Source organism: Cydia amplana, chromosome 3, assembly GCF_948474715.1.
Source record: "Cydia amplana chromosome 3, ilCydAmpl1.1, whole genome shotgun sequence".
Classification (NCBI taxonomy): Eukaryota; Metazoa; Arthropoda; class Insecta; order Lepidoptera; family Tortricidae; genus Cydia; species Cydia amplana.
In genome coordinates, this window is record NC_086071.1 from 16972403 (window position 1) to 16989258 (window position 16856).

A 16856-nucleotide genomic window follows, 5' to 3' on the forward strand; every position below is an offset into this window, starting at 1 on the left:
TCCCAAAATACAAAGATTCAAGTCCCGCACTCTCAAAAATATTTGATCTCCGTACAAACTTTCAACCCCGTTTTTACCACCTCGGCGGATGAAGTTTTAAAAACGCTGAAATTAGTTTTCTTGTTTTTTTAATTAATTACCGTTTTACGAAGTTTTAAGGTCCTAGCTTAAAATAAAATTTGCACCCAGGACAAAGTTTCATCCCCTTTTTTACCCCCTTAGGGGTTGAATTACCTGAAACGTCGCAAGTCCTGTTTTTTGTCATCGGCTATTATGTCTTTCTAAGAAGTTTCAAAGCATTTGTAATGGATTCAAACTATCAACCTCTTTTTAACCCTGTTAGGGAATGAATTTTCAAAAACGCTGAAATTACTTTTCCCGTCTTATAATAATATCCCCATATACAAAGTTTCAAGTCCAACACTCACAAAAATATTTGATCTCCATACAAACTTTCAACCCCTTTTTCACCACCTTGGGGGATGAATTTTCAAAAACGCTGAAATTACTTTTCCCGTCTTATAATAATATCCCCATATACGAAGTTTCAAGTCCAACACTCTCAAAAATATTTGATCTCCATACAAACTTTCAACCCCTTTTTCACCACCTTGGGGGATGAATTTTCGAAAACGCAGAAATTAGTTTTCTTGTTTTTTAATTTAGTACCTTTTTACGAAGTTTCAAGGTCCTAGCTTAAAATAAAATTTGCACCCCAGGACAAAGTTTCATCCCCTTTTTTACCCCCTTAGGGGTTGAATTACCTGAAACGTCGCAAGTCCTGTTTTTTGTCATCGGCTATTATGTCTTTCTAAGAAGTTTCAAAGCATTTGTAATGGATTCAAACTATCAACCCCTTTTTAACCCTGTTAGGGGATGAATTTTCAAAAACGCTGAATTTACTTTTCCCGTCTTATAATAATATCCCCATATACAAAGTTTCAAGTCCAACACTCACAAAAATATTTGATCTCCATACAAACTTTCAACCCCTTTTTCACCACCTTGGGGGATGAATTTTCAAAAACACTGAAATTACTTTTCCCGTCTTATAATAATATCCCCATATACAAAGTTTCAAGTCCAACACTCTCAAAAATATTTGATCTCCATACAAACTTTCAACCCCTTTTTCACCACCTTGGGGGATGAATTTTCGAAAACGCAGAAATTAGTTTTCTTGTTTTTTAATTTAGTACCTTTTTACGAAGTTTCAAGGTCCTAGCTTAAAATAAAATTTGCACCCCAGGACAAAGTTTCATCCCCTTTTTTACCACCTTAGGGGTTGAATTACCTAAAACGTCGCAATTCCTTTTTTTTGTCATCGGCTATTATGTCTTTCTAAGAAGTTTCAAAGCATTTGTAATGGGTTCAAACTTTCAACCCCTTTTTAACCCTGTTAGGGGATGAATTTTCAAAAACGCTGAAATTACTTTTCCCGTCTTATAATAATATCTCCATATACAAAGTTTCAAGTCCAACACTCCCAAAAATATTTGATATCCATACAAACTTTCAACCCCTTTTTCACCACCTTGGGGGATGAATTTTCGAAAACGTAGAAATTAGTTTTCTTGTTTTTTAATATAGTACATTTTTACAAAGTTTCAAATTCCTAGCTTAAAATAAAACTTGCACCCCATACAACCTTTCATCCCCTTTTTAACCCCCTTAGGGGTTGAATTTTCCAAAATCGCTTCTTATCTCTTGTACACTTTATAAATTCAACCTAGTGTGCAAATTTCAACTTTCTAGCTTTTGTAGTTTCGGCTCTGCGTTGATGAATCAGTCAGTCAGTCAGTCAGTCAGTCAGTCAGGACACTTGCATTTATATATATATATAGATATATAGATAACCGAAGGCGTTACACTAGAAAAGAGCAAGCCTTTATTTTCTCGATTAAAAATATATATTCCTATTAAAGGAAATGACACCAAACTAATCATTATTAACCCAAAAATAGTAAATGATTACCAAATTACAAATCCCATTTTAATGTGAAATGATAACCAAATTTTTACATCTTGCTATCTTATTAAAGAAAATGACACCAAAATAATCATTGTAAACCCAAAAATATTAAATGGCCACCAAAATTAGAACCCCATTTTAATGTAAAATTATAACCAAATTTTTAAATCTTGGTATCCTATTAAAGCAAATGACTCCGAAATAATCATTTTAAACCCAAAAATAGTAAATGACCACCAAAATTGTAACCACATTTTAATTAAAAATGTGCAAATATTTAATATATATTATCGTTATCCTATTATAGTAGTTTATGCAACAGTGATATAATAAGGGTTCTTAAAATTCAAGGGTCGAAGTTACAAAACGAGACGTAGTCGAGTTTTGTAAAAAAAGACCCGAGAATTTTAAGAACCAATTATGAGCTGTTGCATACATTACTTTTTCTATGACAGCTGCAGCAAAAAAAAAAAAAAAAAAAAAAAAAAAAAAAAAAAAAAAAAAAAAAAAAAAAAAAAGTTATTATTAAATAAAAGAGTTATTATTAAAAAAAAAGAGTTATTATTAAAAAAAAAGAGTTATTATTTAAAAAAAATTGAGTTATTATTTAAAAAAAAAAAGTTATTATTTAAAAAAAAAAAAGAGTTATTATTGTAAATGAAAACATACCTCTTTCAATCAAGATGATCGGAACTTGTATCTTTAAAAAAAATAAAGCAGTTGTATTATACTCATAAGATGACTGCTAGCAGTCATCTTATGAGCCTATAGACAAAGCATTCAAATGACATTGCTTTAGATATCACTGTCAGTCATTTAATTGACACATTTAAGTGCTGGAGTAGAAAAAATTAATTAATCCACTTCGTCACCTTTTTCTAGTAGCATTTTATTTCTGTAACAGTCGTAGTTCTAACAACCTAACCTAACCCACTTTTCTAGTAGCATTTCGTTTCTGTAAGGGTCACAGTTCAAACCTAACCTAACCCACTTTTCTAGTAGCATTTCTTTTCTGCTAGGGTCGCAGTTCAAACCTAACCTAACCAACTTTTCTAGTAGCATTTCGTTTCTGTATGGGTCGCAGTTCAAACCTAACCTAACCCACTTTTCTAGTATCATTTCTTTTCTGTAAGGGTCGCAATTCAAACCTAACCTAACCCACTTTTCTAGTAGCATTTCTTTTCTGTAAGGGTCGCAGTTCAAACCTAACCTAACCCACTTTTCTAGTAGCATTTCATTTCTGTAAGGGTCGCAGTTCAAACCTAACCTAACCCACTTTTCTAGTAGCATTTCTTTTCTGTAAGACCAAGACAGCCAGACAGACAGACAGGGGCTAGTAATTTTGGCATCATTTTACTTTATTTGGTAATATGTATACATTTTTTGGTACCTAATCATAGTGGTTTAATTAGGTGAAAATATCGCATTAATTTGGTCTTCAAGATTTGGTGATCATTAATGATTTTAGGTAATCGTTCAATATATTTGGTATTTGAATACAATTTGAAGTGCAGTCGTAATTAAAACGGTGGTACTTTTGTAATTTTAGGCCTTATTTTTTTGGTGTTCAGTAATTTTTTTTGGTAAGCATGATTTTTTTATTTAGGGTACCAAAGTATTTTTTGGTGGTCATTATATTTGTAGCCGTTAGCCGTTAGATATTCTACATTAGCTTAGAACATTATGCAGCAAAAGTTCGCAGTAGGACGGTTAATCATTTGTTAATTATTAATATTATACAACGCATGAGACTTTTTCACAACCTACGAAGTTTCAAGCCCCTAACTGAATAAAACTGTTCTCGATATAATCCCTCTCAACCCCCTTAGAAGATTTTCATGTCCTCTATTTAATAAAACCTACTACCTAACTACCTGTTTACGAAGTTTGAAGTTCCTAGCTTTAGGTAAATAAAATTTGAACCCTATACAAACTTGCAACCCCTTTTTAACCATTATAGGAGATGAAGTTTTAAAAACGCTGAAATTACTTTTCTTGTATTCTAATACTAATATGCCTTTATACAACGATTCAAGTCCCGCACTCAAATAAATGTTTGACCTCCATACAAATTTTCAATCCCTTTTTCACCACCATGGGGATGAATTATTAAAAACTCTCAAATTAGTTTTCTTCTCTTTTGATAAAATACCTTTTTACGAAGTTTGAAGTTCCTAGCTTTAGGTAAATAAAATTTGAACCCTATACAAACTTTCAACCCCTTTTTAACCATTTTAGGAGATGAATTTTAAAAACGCTGAATTTACTTTTCTCGTATTTTAATAATATGCCATTTTACAAAGATTAAAGCCCCGCACTCACAAAAATGTTTGATCTCCATACAAACTTTTAATCCTTTTTCACCACCTTGAGGGATGAATTTTCAAAAACGCTGAAATTAGTTTTCTTCTCTTTTAATAAAATACCTTTTTACGAAGTCTCGAGTTCCTAACTTAAAATAAAATTAGAACCCCATACAAACTTTCAACCCCTTTTTAACCCTTTTAAGGGATTCATTTTTAAAAACGCTGAAATTACTTTTCTTGTATTCGAATAATATGCCTCTGAACAAAAATTCAAGCCCCGCACTCACAAAAATGTTTGATCTTCATACAAATTTTCAACCCCTTTTTTACCATCTTGATATATGAATTTTCAAAAACGCTGAAATTAGTTTTCTTGTATTTTAATTTAATATCTTTTGCAAAGTTTCAAGTTCCTAGCTTAAAATAAAATTTGAACCCCATACTAACTTTGAACCCCTTTTTAACCCTGTTAGGGGACGAATTTTACAAAACGCTGAAATTACTTTTCCGTTCTTCTAATAATATCCCCAAATACAAAGATTCAAGTCCCGTGCTCGAAAAAATGTTTGATATCCATACAAACTTTCAACCCCTTTTCACCACCTTAGGAGATGAATTTTCAAAAACGCTGAAATTAGTTTTCTTGTATTTTAATTTAATATATTTTTGCAAAGTTTCAAGTTCCTAGCTTAAAATAAAATTTTAACCCTATACGTTCTTTCCACCCCTTTTTAACCCCGTTAGGGGATGAATTTTACAAAACGCTGAAATTATTTATCCTGTCTTCCAAATACAAAGATTCAAGTCCCGTGCTCGAAAAAATGTTTGATATCCATACAAACTTTCAACCTCTTTTTCACCACCTTAGGGGATGAATTTTCAAAAACGCTGAAATTAGTTTTCTTGTATTTTAATAATATATTTTTTTACCATGTTTCAAGTTCCTAGCTTAAAATAAAATTTGAACCCTATACGAAACCTCAACCCCTTTTTAACCCTGTTAGGGGATGAATTTTACAAAACGCTGAAATTACTTTTCCCATCTTCTAGTAATATCCCCAAATACAAAGAATCAAGTCCCGCGCTCGAAAAAATGTTTGATATCCATACAAATTTTAAACCCCTTTTTCACCACCTTAGGGGATGAATTTTCAAAAACGCAAAAATTACTTTTCTTGTATTTTAATTTAATACCTTTTTGCAAAGTTTCAAGTTCCTAGCTTAAAATAAAATTTGCATCCCAAGACGAACTTTCATCCCCTTTTTAACCCCCTTAGGGGTTGAATTTCCAAAAACGTTGCAATTAATTTTTTTGTAATCGGCTATTATGCCTTTCTAAGAAGTTTCAAAGCATTTGTAATGGATTCAAACTTTCAACCCCTTTTTAACCCTGTTAGGGGATGAATTTTCAAAAACGCTGAAATTACTTTTCCCATCTTATAATAATATCCCCATATACAAAGTTTCAAGTCCAACACTCACAAAAATATTTGATCTCCATACAAACTTTCAACCCTTATTTCACCACCTTGGGGGATGAATTTTCGAAAACGCAGAAATTAGTTTTCTTGTTTTTTAATATAGTACATTTTTACAAACTTTCAAATTCCTAGCTTAAAATAAAACTTGCACCCCATACAACCTTTCATCCCCTTTTTAACCCCCTTAGGGGTTGAATTTTTCAAAATCGCTTCTTATCTCTTGTACACTTTATAAATTCAACCTAGTGTGCAAATTTCAACTTTCTAGCTTTTGTAGTTTCGGCTCTGCGTTGATGAATCAGTCAGTCAGTCAGTCAGTCAGTCAGTCAGTCAGGACACTTGCATTTATATATATATAGATAAACGCTTATATATGTACCTACTAGAGCTTAAACTTTAACTTATATGAAACATTTTTGTTCTTGCAAAATGTCAAAGTGTGTCAGTGTGTTTTGTCAGAGAAGACAAAATTGCGCATGGCTTCGAGAGACTTTTATTTATACAAAAGAATAATATTATTTAATACAGTTGGATACCTCAGACAAAAAGCATCATCATACGTATAAAATAAATTGTTTTATAAAATATAAGTACTGTCAAAGTTCAAAGTCGCTTTTGCTCTGTCCCCACACACCAAAAAATCGGTATGCTTGCCACTTTCCACTCTTCTATTACATTCAAAAGCCAAAAATGATACCGCAGCTGAAAATCGAAGATGGAACCCCTCATTCCCTTGCAAATTTCCACGGCAATGACACCTATGAATCAAGCCCCTCGAAAATCCAGCACATCACTCAGCCCCGGCTGCATTCTTCCGTGGACAGCTAATTCTGGGCCCCATTCGCGGCATCTATCACCAATCCTATCCGGAGATTCAATGAATGATAACGAGACTAATAAATACGAAGTCGGCTCCCCAAATGGCAGTAATTAATTTAATGGATTTAGACAAAGAAATATGTACAATGAGATAGTGAGATTAATGGTGCACCTCGCCATTGTTTCGGCCATTAGCAGATGTAACGTGGGTTTAGGTTACGGGTAACTTGAGCGTTTTTCTGTTTAGTGGCGCTAATGAACAGATCCTTTAACGTTCCGTTCGCCAGTATTCTTTAACTGCGGACACTAGAAATGTGTTTTACTTACAAAACTGTTTTCACAATCAAGATAATAATACTTAGTATTACTTAGTTGATAGTCTTCTAAACATATAGGAACTTATGGGATGCAAAAGAGCACTTCTTAGAAATAGTAGGTACTTACCCATTTTCTTCCCAGGGGCTTGTAATGTTTTGCTAGAAACAAGCGACCTAATCAACTCAGTTGACATTACACTATTTACTCTGTTAGATAACTAGGATGTTCTCGCCCCTTAAATCGTCATCCGGTCCGTCCCTTAATACCGCAAAATGTGTCTAATAAATCCAGTCCAAATACTTCCCAGTAGGTACCTCAACAGCAACAATAGTTATTTTCGATACAAGTGCGAAAAAGAGGAAATTCGAAACGAGTGGCGATAAATTAAAACACGACCGAAGGGAGTGTTTTAAATCGACACGAGTTGCGAATTACCTATTCGCACGTGTATCGAACAACGTTTTACAGTACATATGGCACTTTAAAGTTTCGACATACGCACGAAAAGTGCTATTTTACGCACTAGTGCGGAAAAGTAGACCCATATGTACTGTAAAAGACATTTTATATTGCCGTAGATAGGACAGATTACAATTTCTAATGTACCGTCCGAATTAGCATAAAGTAGACCAACTGTTATGTAGTTATTTCAGGCGCTGGAAGTTCTCGGATGTTCGGACGAGACATTAACATAGCGGAGTATAAAAAGGCAGCGTTTCAGGGACGGGGCTGATATCGGCAATCAGCGCACCATAAATTAGTGGACAGCTCGCGTGACGTACCGACTTAGGCAACCTCCTTATCGGCCGCCGGAAACCACCCAACTAACTACTCCGGACGACCCGGACCCTTAAAAAATCAACCCTAAACGTGAACGCGCAAAAGTCGACTATCCCTTAACTCCGCGCGCTACTGGGACAATGTGGACTCTATTTTAAAACGCAAACGGTTCACGTCCACTGCCCGCAACAACAAATAAGGTAACACTGCCAGTATGTCAACATAAATAAAGCCGAGTGTCCTTTAACGAAGCAGACGTTGACGTCGGGACGCTAATAACGGGTGCGCTGGGGAATCTCTACTCTATTGTTTAGGGATTAACGACTAAAACAGCTATGTGGCTCGAGGCTAGTAAATGAAGGTCCGCATTTAGTGGTTCGTGGTGGTAGTGATATGGGTGGACTTCCTTTGTCTGGTAATCTTATCAGTGTGGCAGGCAGGCGTCTTGACATGATACATTGCCGCGCTATATATTTACATCCGTCTGGTCCAATACAGGCCCTGAAGCTATTCCATTAATGGCTGTGTCACCTATTACGGCGAGTCGATATTGTAACTTCGCCTGATACCGGGAATGCAGCCAGGCGGGATTTTTCGTCAGCTGCACATTTTCTACACAAGTGAACGTTAAGAACTCCTCCGCGGTTTTATTCGATTTACTCGCACTTGTAGTGATTTGTCGCCGGGAAAGAAAAAGAAACGCCGACAAAACAATTAAAACCGTAGCTGGCTCGCGTGATCGTTACGTGCTAATTAAATGAAATTATGAGTCAGTTGGAAGCACATTAATAGGAATAATGAAGAACGGAACCCGAATCGTGAGGTGCCGATTAAAGGCCGCGTCGTTAGGGCCGCAGACAGTGGCCCGCCTCGTTAAAGCCTCCCAATTTTTCGATAATGCCTTTTAAATGTTCTAAGATCGGAAATGTAAGGGAAATTATAATAAACTAGCTTAGTAACGGGACGCTAATGATTGTCGATCCTTAATCATCAACGAAAGCCTGATTAATGGGGCTACTGATGTAAACCGTTTTCGAGCGGGGCCGGCCTTTTGACAGTAGAATGTATAAATGCATTACAAGTTAAAGGTTCTCTATCCTACTACATACGTAGTAAAAGTATCCGAATGATACCTATGATCAGAAAATACTGTTTTTACTAAGCCTAAACTCCTGACACAAAAATATTGGATACCCTGGGAAACTCCATTCACAAATAAAGGCAAACGAATCGGTACACATTTCAGTATGCGTTGTTACATTTAAAAAGAAAACCTCGTCCGCTCGCTCGCAACGAATATGGATAGAAAAGTTGCATTGGGGCGAGTTGATTGAAAGACCTGTTAGGGTAATGAGAGCACGAGATATTGGCATCGTCGGAGCCAGAGGTCCACAAAAGCCCATCCCGTCCGATTCCCCTCCAATCGCGAACTTTGAATACACCTCTTTCTACTATCGAAAAGTTCCCGATAATGGATTTGTTCGAGGACTCGATTGTTCGACGATGAATGGGTACTAATTAAAAGGAAGTCACGACGGCGCCGGACCAAGTTTCCGATTGTTTCCCAACTATAAATCGCAGTGCAACTCTCATATAAATATTGTACGGAGCGCGGGCCAACTTCGGCGCTAAATTTAAAATTGAAATTGGGGAATCGGTTTGCGGGGTTCCATGCGTTAAGTGTTGTTACGGTTTTGTATTCATACCCTGACTTTCCACCTGCGGTGAAACGGAGTTTTCAGGAGTTTCCAAATTTAACCAGCCGTTGTTGCCTCGATTTTTACGAAATAATTTTACTAACGACGATAAACTACCTAATTTTGCGATGTATATTAAATATGAACAACACTGAATATAATAGTGGTTTCATTAGCAGTTGAAATATTTAATCATTTTTCTTTATCTCTCAGCATAATATGACTATGTACTAGTTATTTATATGCTGTAAATATTGAAGCTTCGAAAAAGCGTACAGCTGGTGATAAAACGTTGGTTGCTTTGAACATCACATAATTATTTAGACAGTCCCCTTTTAGCTCTTGGACCTTTTCACCCCATGACCCATAAAAAGGTAGGAAAATCTTCGGCTGAATCGACAGTTTTCTGAATTCTTACGTAAATTATCAAAGGACTTTGAAAGTGGAATAATTGCGAGGCCCTTTTTCTGCTGAAATGCTAATCTCATCAATTGAATTTGGACCCGAGTTTCGGCCAACTTCAGATCAATACTCCGTCGAAATACGCTCCAATGCAGCGGGCGATAAGTTATCTGAAACCGCGAGCTTCAATACAAACTGTTTCGTTTTCAGTATTCCTTATTCGTCTGGCGCCTCATACTTTATCTATATAACTACAATGCCAGCTTGAAGATTTTTAAATAATACTCATAGTTACTTGTATTGTGTGTTCAAACCTCGAATCGAGGGGTAAATTCAAAATTGCTTCAGAATATGTCGAGTAACGAGTTTAAGATTGTGAGCACGTGTGGCGGGTGTCTCGCGAGATTGGCCGCGGCGCGTCGTGCGTCAGCCCTCAGCCGCGCTCATACATCATCCCCCGTTATACAACTACCTGCAGAGATACGACTTTGACAACTCGCTCCGCAAACAGCTCCGGCCCGCACGCCGCCGCACGATCTGATATTAATCTTATTAAAAGCGAAAATAAAGAACCGAGCTCCTTTGTGCACAGTTCACTTGGTCGCACCGGAGTTTCTCTATTACGACTGCCGTCTGCTCCCTTTCCGTTCCCAATAAGAAATCACGTTTGATCGGGGCGAGCTCGCCCGCAAATGAGCCGAAACACACCCCCTTTATCTTCCAATAAGTAAGCGAGCTTTGCTTTTCTCGGAAGAAAATGCGGATTGTAGACGCGGTGCCAGATGGCTCGAAAAACGCATAAAAATAAACGGCTCGGAATATGGATATTGGTGCCTGTCTGATTGCTTTATGCATAGAGCGAGCTCCATAAATAATATGGGTTGTAAAATCGAGCTGCGAAACTGAAAAGTCCGCGTTGTAAAACAGTATTTTCGTTACGCAAACAAGCCCCGAAAAGGCACGTGGAGCTCCGGCCGATCCGCAAAAGCCAATTTTAGGAAAAAGTGGAACAGAAAAAGTTTGCATCAGTAAGCGATGAATCCCAAGACGGGGTTCAAAATCGCGTTCCCTTTTTAAAGTTGAGACGATTCACGTAACGAGTGTCGAATTCTCGAGCCCTAGGGCCCCCTCCGGCAGACGAAGTGTACCCCGGAGGTGCCTCTGTAATTACCCACCATTACAGACAAAAGACACGACTCGCCCGATTACCATAATTCCCAAGCCCCGAGACGGGATATAAATGGGCCACATTTTGTAGTAGCACCAGGAGTGACGTGTGTATTAATGACTATACTTGTCCTCTTAAATTAGGTGAGGGATCTGGTGATTTAGTTTTTCATTGGCAGCGGCGGCGGGCCGCTCGATCTGGACTCGAGCATTTATCTTTATTGCATAATTTATATAGGTTTATTCTTCTTATAAGCTTTATGCAAAGTAAATATTAATTATGTTATACATGATCCGTCTTCGTAAGCTGCAATGCCATCTGTAATGACTATTTCGTTTAATCACAGCGACGTTTTTCATTAGGAGGCTTAAAATTGTTTAACTTCTAATTACTAGCAAACGAATCGTTTGAAAGGCCGCGCCACAAAGTGCCGGCGCGGCGATATTATCGAGAGCACCGCCATTTTCTTTCGCCGAAACGCGGTGGGGCGTTCGGGAAAAAAACAACACAAAAACCCTTTTAAAATTAATTGAGTTTTCTTGCGGCTACATCGGCTACAATAAATTAATTAACGCTCGAAGGAATCTTTAAAATTTGTCGAGGATCAAAAGTTGGTAGGCGGCGAGGGCGAGTGGGGCGGACAGATAATACTTCGATTTTCCATTAGCTTGTATATTAGTGATGGGAGAGGCCCGGCGCTCCCCGCTGAAGAATGGCTGTACTTAATATATTTCCTTAATAAGAAACTACCGAACACGCGATCTCGATCCATTTGCATGGCCGCCGCCGCCGGCCGAGTGCCGCTATTTGTTTATGAACCATTACGACAACAATATTCGCTCTTTATTGAATTTCAACTTGTAAATTTCCGTGGACGGAATTAATTGAATCTTTCCTTGTTCCTAATGGTCGCTTTTGTTCCGATCGCTAGGAGCTGATTAATTTTGTTGAGGCTTTTCAAATAACAAATGAGCTTCTTGGTACACTAAAACACTCTTCCTCCTTCGTTAAGTTACTTTTTATAAAAAAAGTTTTCTATTAAATTAACTGTCTATCTAGTAAATGTACCTACATTGTACATTTGGCCCACATTAACGTTGTTGGGCTGCAAGTAGTATTCGAGTTCCTGACTAAGGACTTAGCTATGTACATTTAACTATAGGAACGGCTCCTTGAAGCCTCGTTGACCTTTTCTGTACCTTCAAGTGGAAGCAAACGACGGAACCCACGCAGACTTTATCTTAATAATAGTGTTATTCTGTGGTCTTGTTTTATTACAATTGAATAATCTATTGTTACAATATTTACCATCCATATGCTCGTTTATATATTAGTACCTACCTACACCTATATAAGATACTAATCTACTTAATCCTAATTTAAATAGTTATCAATCCAACTTAGACAACAACCAACTAAGACAACCACATAAGTACATACGTATGTGTATGACATCATAATATGATAACCGAATGGATTCCGAGCGGATCTCCATGTGTCGCGAGATAGTCTCTAAAGTGTAGGTAGTTAATGAAAGATGTCGCCACCGGTCCTAACACCTACGTCTTTTGTCTGCAGGCTGCTTACTGGACGGGACGCGCCCACCACCCGATGTGCCACCGCGCAACCCGACCATGTCGCGACTGAACGGCCGCATCACCGGCAACCCCGCCGACTTGGCCGACTTCGAGCCCTCGTGCCTCGTGCGCACGCCCTCTGGCAACTTTTACGTGCCTTCAGGTACAAAGTTTCTTCCAATAAATGTTAATTTTTAACTCTCATGATTCGTGAAACCAGATTGAGCCCGATCACGATGGGATTTGTGCCAAATATTTCATTTTAAAAACACATTTAATGCCGCCTGTACTTAACCTGTTACTCGGACTCTTCAGAACCCATATATGAGCTAAATCTCGAAGTGTCTACTAGTAGCCATCGAAGAGTTCCACTATCATCTGGGTGCATCATCAGACCAGTTCGATGGAGCCAAATTACTGTATTGTCATGTTGTAAACAGACCGGCAGGTTTTACTTTATGTATCTTTGATCCTTGAAATAGGTATGTGGTTAATAAGCATATTAAACAAGCACTACCTAATACAGGGTGGAAAGATAAGTCGGGCCCTGGAGGGAAACTACCTTAAATCCTTAAGCTGGCTCATTTTACTTAAAGAAGACATTCCTTTATTTTTATAAAGAAACAAAACTACATTCAAAGATTTTCTAAAACTCGCTTGCCTCGCTCGGGACTCGAACCGACTAAAAATTTCAAAAAATAAAAACTCGCAATTTTATTTTACTAGTCGATACAGTTAATGTTAATGATAACATTTCTCCAAGAAACATTAGATCTTACACTCGTCTGTCGTACAAAATATCCAAAAAATCGAATATTTAGTACTCAAGTTTTTTTTAGACAAGCCAAATTGAAGAAAAAAAGAAATATACTTTGAATGCAGTTTTGTTTCTTTTTAAAAATAAAGGAATGCCTCCTTTAAGTGAAATGAGCCAGCTTAAGGATTTAAGGTAGTTTCCCTCCAGGGCCCGACTTATCTTTCCACCCTGTATATAATAATAATTCGTACATAAGATCCAAGAAACTCATTGGTACGAGCCGGATTTTGAACCCGCGATCTTCGGTTTGAATTTCGCACGTCTTACCACTAGGCCACCAACGCTTCCCTAATCCACTTCACTAATTATTTAACATTATAATTTTCCAGGCGACATACAGAAGAATCCATCGATGGATTACAAATCAAACTCCTCGTGTAGTAGTCCAGGCAAGGACAAGAGCACCCTCGAGAGGATGGACCGTAACGAGCGGCACCCCGCCTTCGGGGCTCCGGTCCCGGTCCTCCCCGTGAGGAACAACCTGCGGGCGACCCACTTCCCCCCGGCTGCCTCGCGGTTCCACTTTAGGAAAGGCCTCTCTTCTAGATGTTCCTGGAAGTGTACTGCTGTAGTGTTCATAGTGTTGTTCGTTCTTCTTTTAGCAATTGCGTCTTATACATCAGGTAAATTCATTTTGTTTCTCTTTCCGTGTGAGCTTTGTGTCAACTAATAATTGTCGGTTTGTCAAACGAAAATCAAATTATGGACAATTTTGAATTCAATATTTATCTCATTATGTTATACGACGAATCAAAGCTCACACGCATCATTAGTTATGTTTTACCAAAACCGCAATAAATACTAAAACTTGCCTCCTTTCCACAGCATCATACTTCGTGACCTCATATCATAACGCGAACCCATGTTCAGTGGTCGTTGGCGAGTCCACTGAGGTGTTTCCGGCGTCGAAAGCGACGACGCTGGAGTCCAACAAGTCTCTAGTACGACCGCACCAGACGCCGGCCACTGGCTCAGGTAAACGCGCTCGCCGAAGTGTCGACGAGCATGCTAGTGAACCACCTTCTCTTTCTTCTTCGGACTCTTCCGCTGTAGATATGCATGAGCTAATCACGCCTTCTGTGGACACCTTTAGTGTAGTGCATGGTGTATCTGAAGGCGATGAAGACCGGGGCAACGTTCATGTGTCTAGTGTAAGTGTAGATAACACTGGTGTGCTAACCGATGTAGAGCTTAAATCCACAATCAACATTGAACTCGGAACGACAACCGACGTACCGCTTATTATTAAAACAACGACGCTTAATAACCCTCCTGCGGACAATACTGAAACTAATAACCCAACTACAGAAACGACTACTGAGGCTATAGAAGCAAAAACGGAAGTTAATCATACCGTGGAAGCTAGTACCGAAACTAACAAACAGTTTACTAGTACTGATGTGGTGAACGTAGTAACTAACGAGCCTGATTCACTCATTAATATACCGCCAGAGATTGCGCCAAAAACAAAAATCGATCATGATAATATCGCTTATGAACCTGAAGCCATGCAAAGTGATTCACTTTCGTCCGTTTTGTGGCGAGGATTGCAAAGAGTTAAATATTTAAAGTTAGAATCACAATTAGAAGAAGTGAACGAGGAACTGCATATTAAAATCAGTGAACCTGAGGATATTGATAATGAACTTGAGAAATTACATTATGATACTGAACGGAATGAAGACCAGATTGTTACAACATCAACTATAACTGCAGTACCAGTAACACCTGCAGGGCCAACCATTTCCGAAACCAAAACTAAAATAACTACCATATCTTCGTCAAGTGAAATTAATAAAGCACCTGAAAAGCATGTTATGATTTCCACGGAACCATCACTGAGTGTTACTAACTTTAACAACCCAATAGATAGTAATTCAACTGATAACATAGATGCCGAAGGATCTACTGTAAATTTTTCCGAATCCAAAACCCCGGATATACCTAACTCAAAACATGTAATGATTAATCTTACAATATCGGCCGATGGCGCAGACAACTCTGCTTACAAACCGCTTTATTCGTTGACAGTGAAAGTACCTACAGATGGCGAAAGCAATGAGTTGCCAAGTGTTCGCATAACTCCAGTAGATGTGGCACCAACCGAATCGACTTTCAACAACCCGAGAACAATAGAATCGACATTGAAACCAATGACATCAGCACCACCTAAAACTATTTTTGAAGGAGGAACTTGTGAATGCACTTGTCCGGTATGCGATGGGTCGGGAGACGGCTCATATGACGATTATTATGATAAACCGACTACTGACAAGTCGGGCTTCGAAGAGACTTCAAAAACTACAGATATCTTCTCTACCGTAAATTATAATACGACCGAAACGACTACAGAAGGTGAAACGTCAACCTATGAAAAAACCAGCGAAGTGGCATCTACACTGACTGACTCGACTGACTCCACAACTGACCTCACCACGGAAACAGCTACCGAATGCCCGACCACCACTGAAGCACCGAAATGTGTATGTCCAAAGGTTACTCCACCACCCATACTTATCTTGGAAGGTGAGGTCACAGAATTTGATTCGCAACACGATAACTCACTAACTGTCATACAACCATCTATAGGTGTTAGGGTCTTCAAATGAAGATGTGTTAACCCTTTTAATAAGCATGTTTTTCTACATTCATTATTATGGGTTGAGGGATATTACTAACGGTGCACGTTTGTAAACCGCATGCGCTTGTAATTAGGCACATTTCCAACATTTAACATTAGAATTTTAGATTAGCACTGCCCTTAGTTTTGAGTATTAGATTAGCACCTTGGTAGGTACGATTTACAATTTCACCACATCATCGCATGATAAAACAAAATGTGATACTTTATTTTTGAGCTTTAAGAATACCAAATTAACGTATATCTTATGTTCTAGGTGCGCGAACATTCCCCGCACAATCGTTCCCGCCAGACGGGACGACATTCAAACAAATTAACTTAGGTGACAAATTATCAGAAGAAATCCCTCCATATAGTTACTGGAACATGCAGTTCTATCAATCAGAAGCTTCTTACGTCAAGTTTGACTACATGATACCTCGGGGAGCGTCAATTGGCGTGTATGCGAGGCGAAATGCTTTGCCCACTCATACGCAATACCACTTCCTGGAAGTCCTTAGCGGTTTCAAGGCGAGATCCACGAGAGCTTCACATGTAAGTTGTAATCATGTATTCCTAGCTCAAACTATATGTAACGTCTTTAAATTTGTAACAATAATGTAATTTTACGCCATATTTTCAGCCATCCGTAAAGAAAGAAGTAACGCATTACATGGAGCAAGGCCACTGGTTCCTATCGCTTTACAACGACGACGGCGACCCCAGGGAAATATCCTTCATCGCGGCGGTGGCTGAAGACATGACCCATAATTGCCCCAACGGCTGCTCAGGCAAGGGCGAGTGCCTTATGGGCCATTGCCAATGTCAGCCAGGATTCGGAGGAGACGACTGTAGCGAGAGTAAGTATAACTCATTTTAAAACGAATCTCAATTAAACT

General features: G+C 38.3%; 1 protein-coding gene across 5 annotated transcripts in view; it reads left to right on the plus strand.

Annotated features, from left to right (window-relative positions):
* LOC134662745 (teneurin-m) overlaps window positions 1-16856 on the plus strand; it is a 333160-nt gene that overhangs the window by 303647 nt on the left and 12657 nt on the right. For 2 of the 5 annotated variants that reach the window (XM_063519017.1, XM_063519018.1), the window contains 5 exons: window positions 12522-12683; window positions 13667-13960; window positions 14163-15863; window positions 16235-16512; window positions 16601-16817. In XM_063519017.1, the coding sequence (XP_063375087.1) occupies window positions 12522-12683; window positions 13667-13960; window positions 14163-15863; window positions 16235-16512; window positions 16601-16817 (2652 nt within the window). Of the gene's footprint in view, window positions 1-12521; window positions 12684-13666; window positions 13961-14162; window positions 15864-16234; window positions 16513-16600; window positions 16818-16856 lie in introns of those variants that run through there. The other 3 variants (XM_063519020.1, XM_063519021.1, XM_063519019.1) reach the window with 3 other exon arrangements.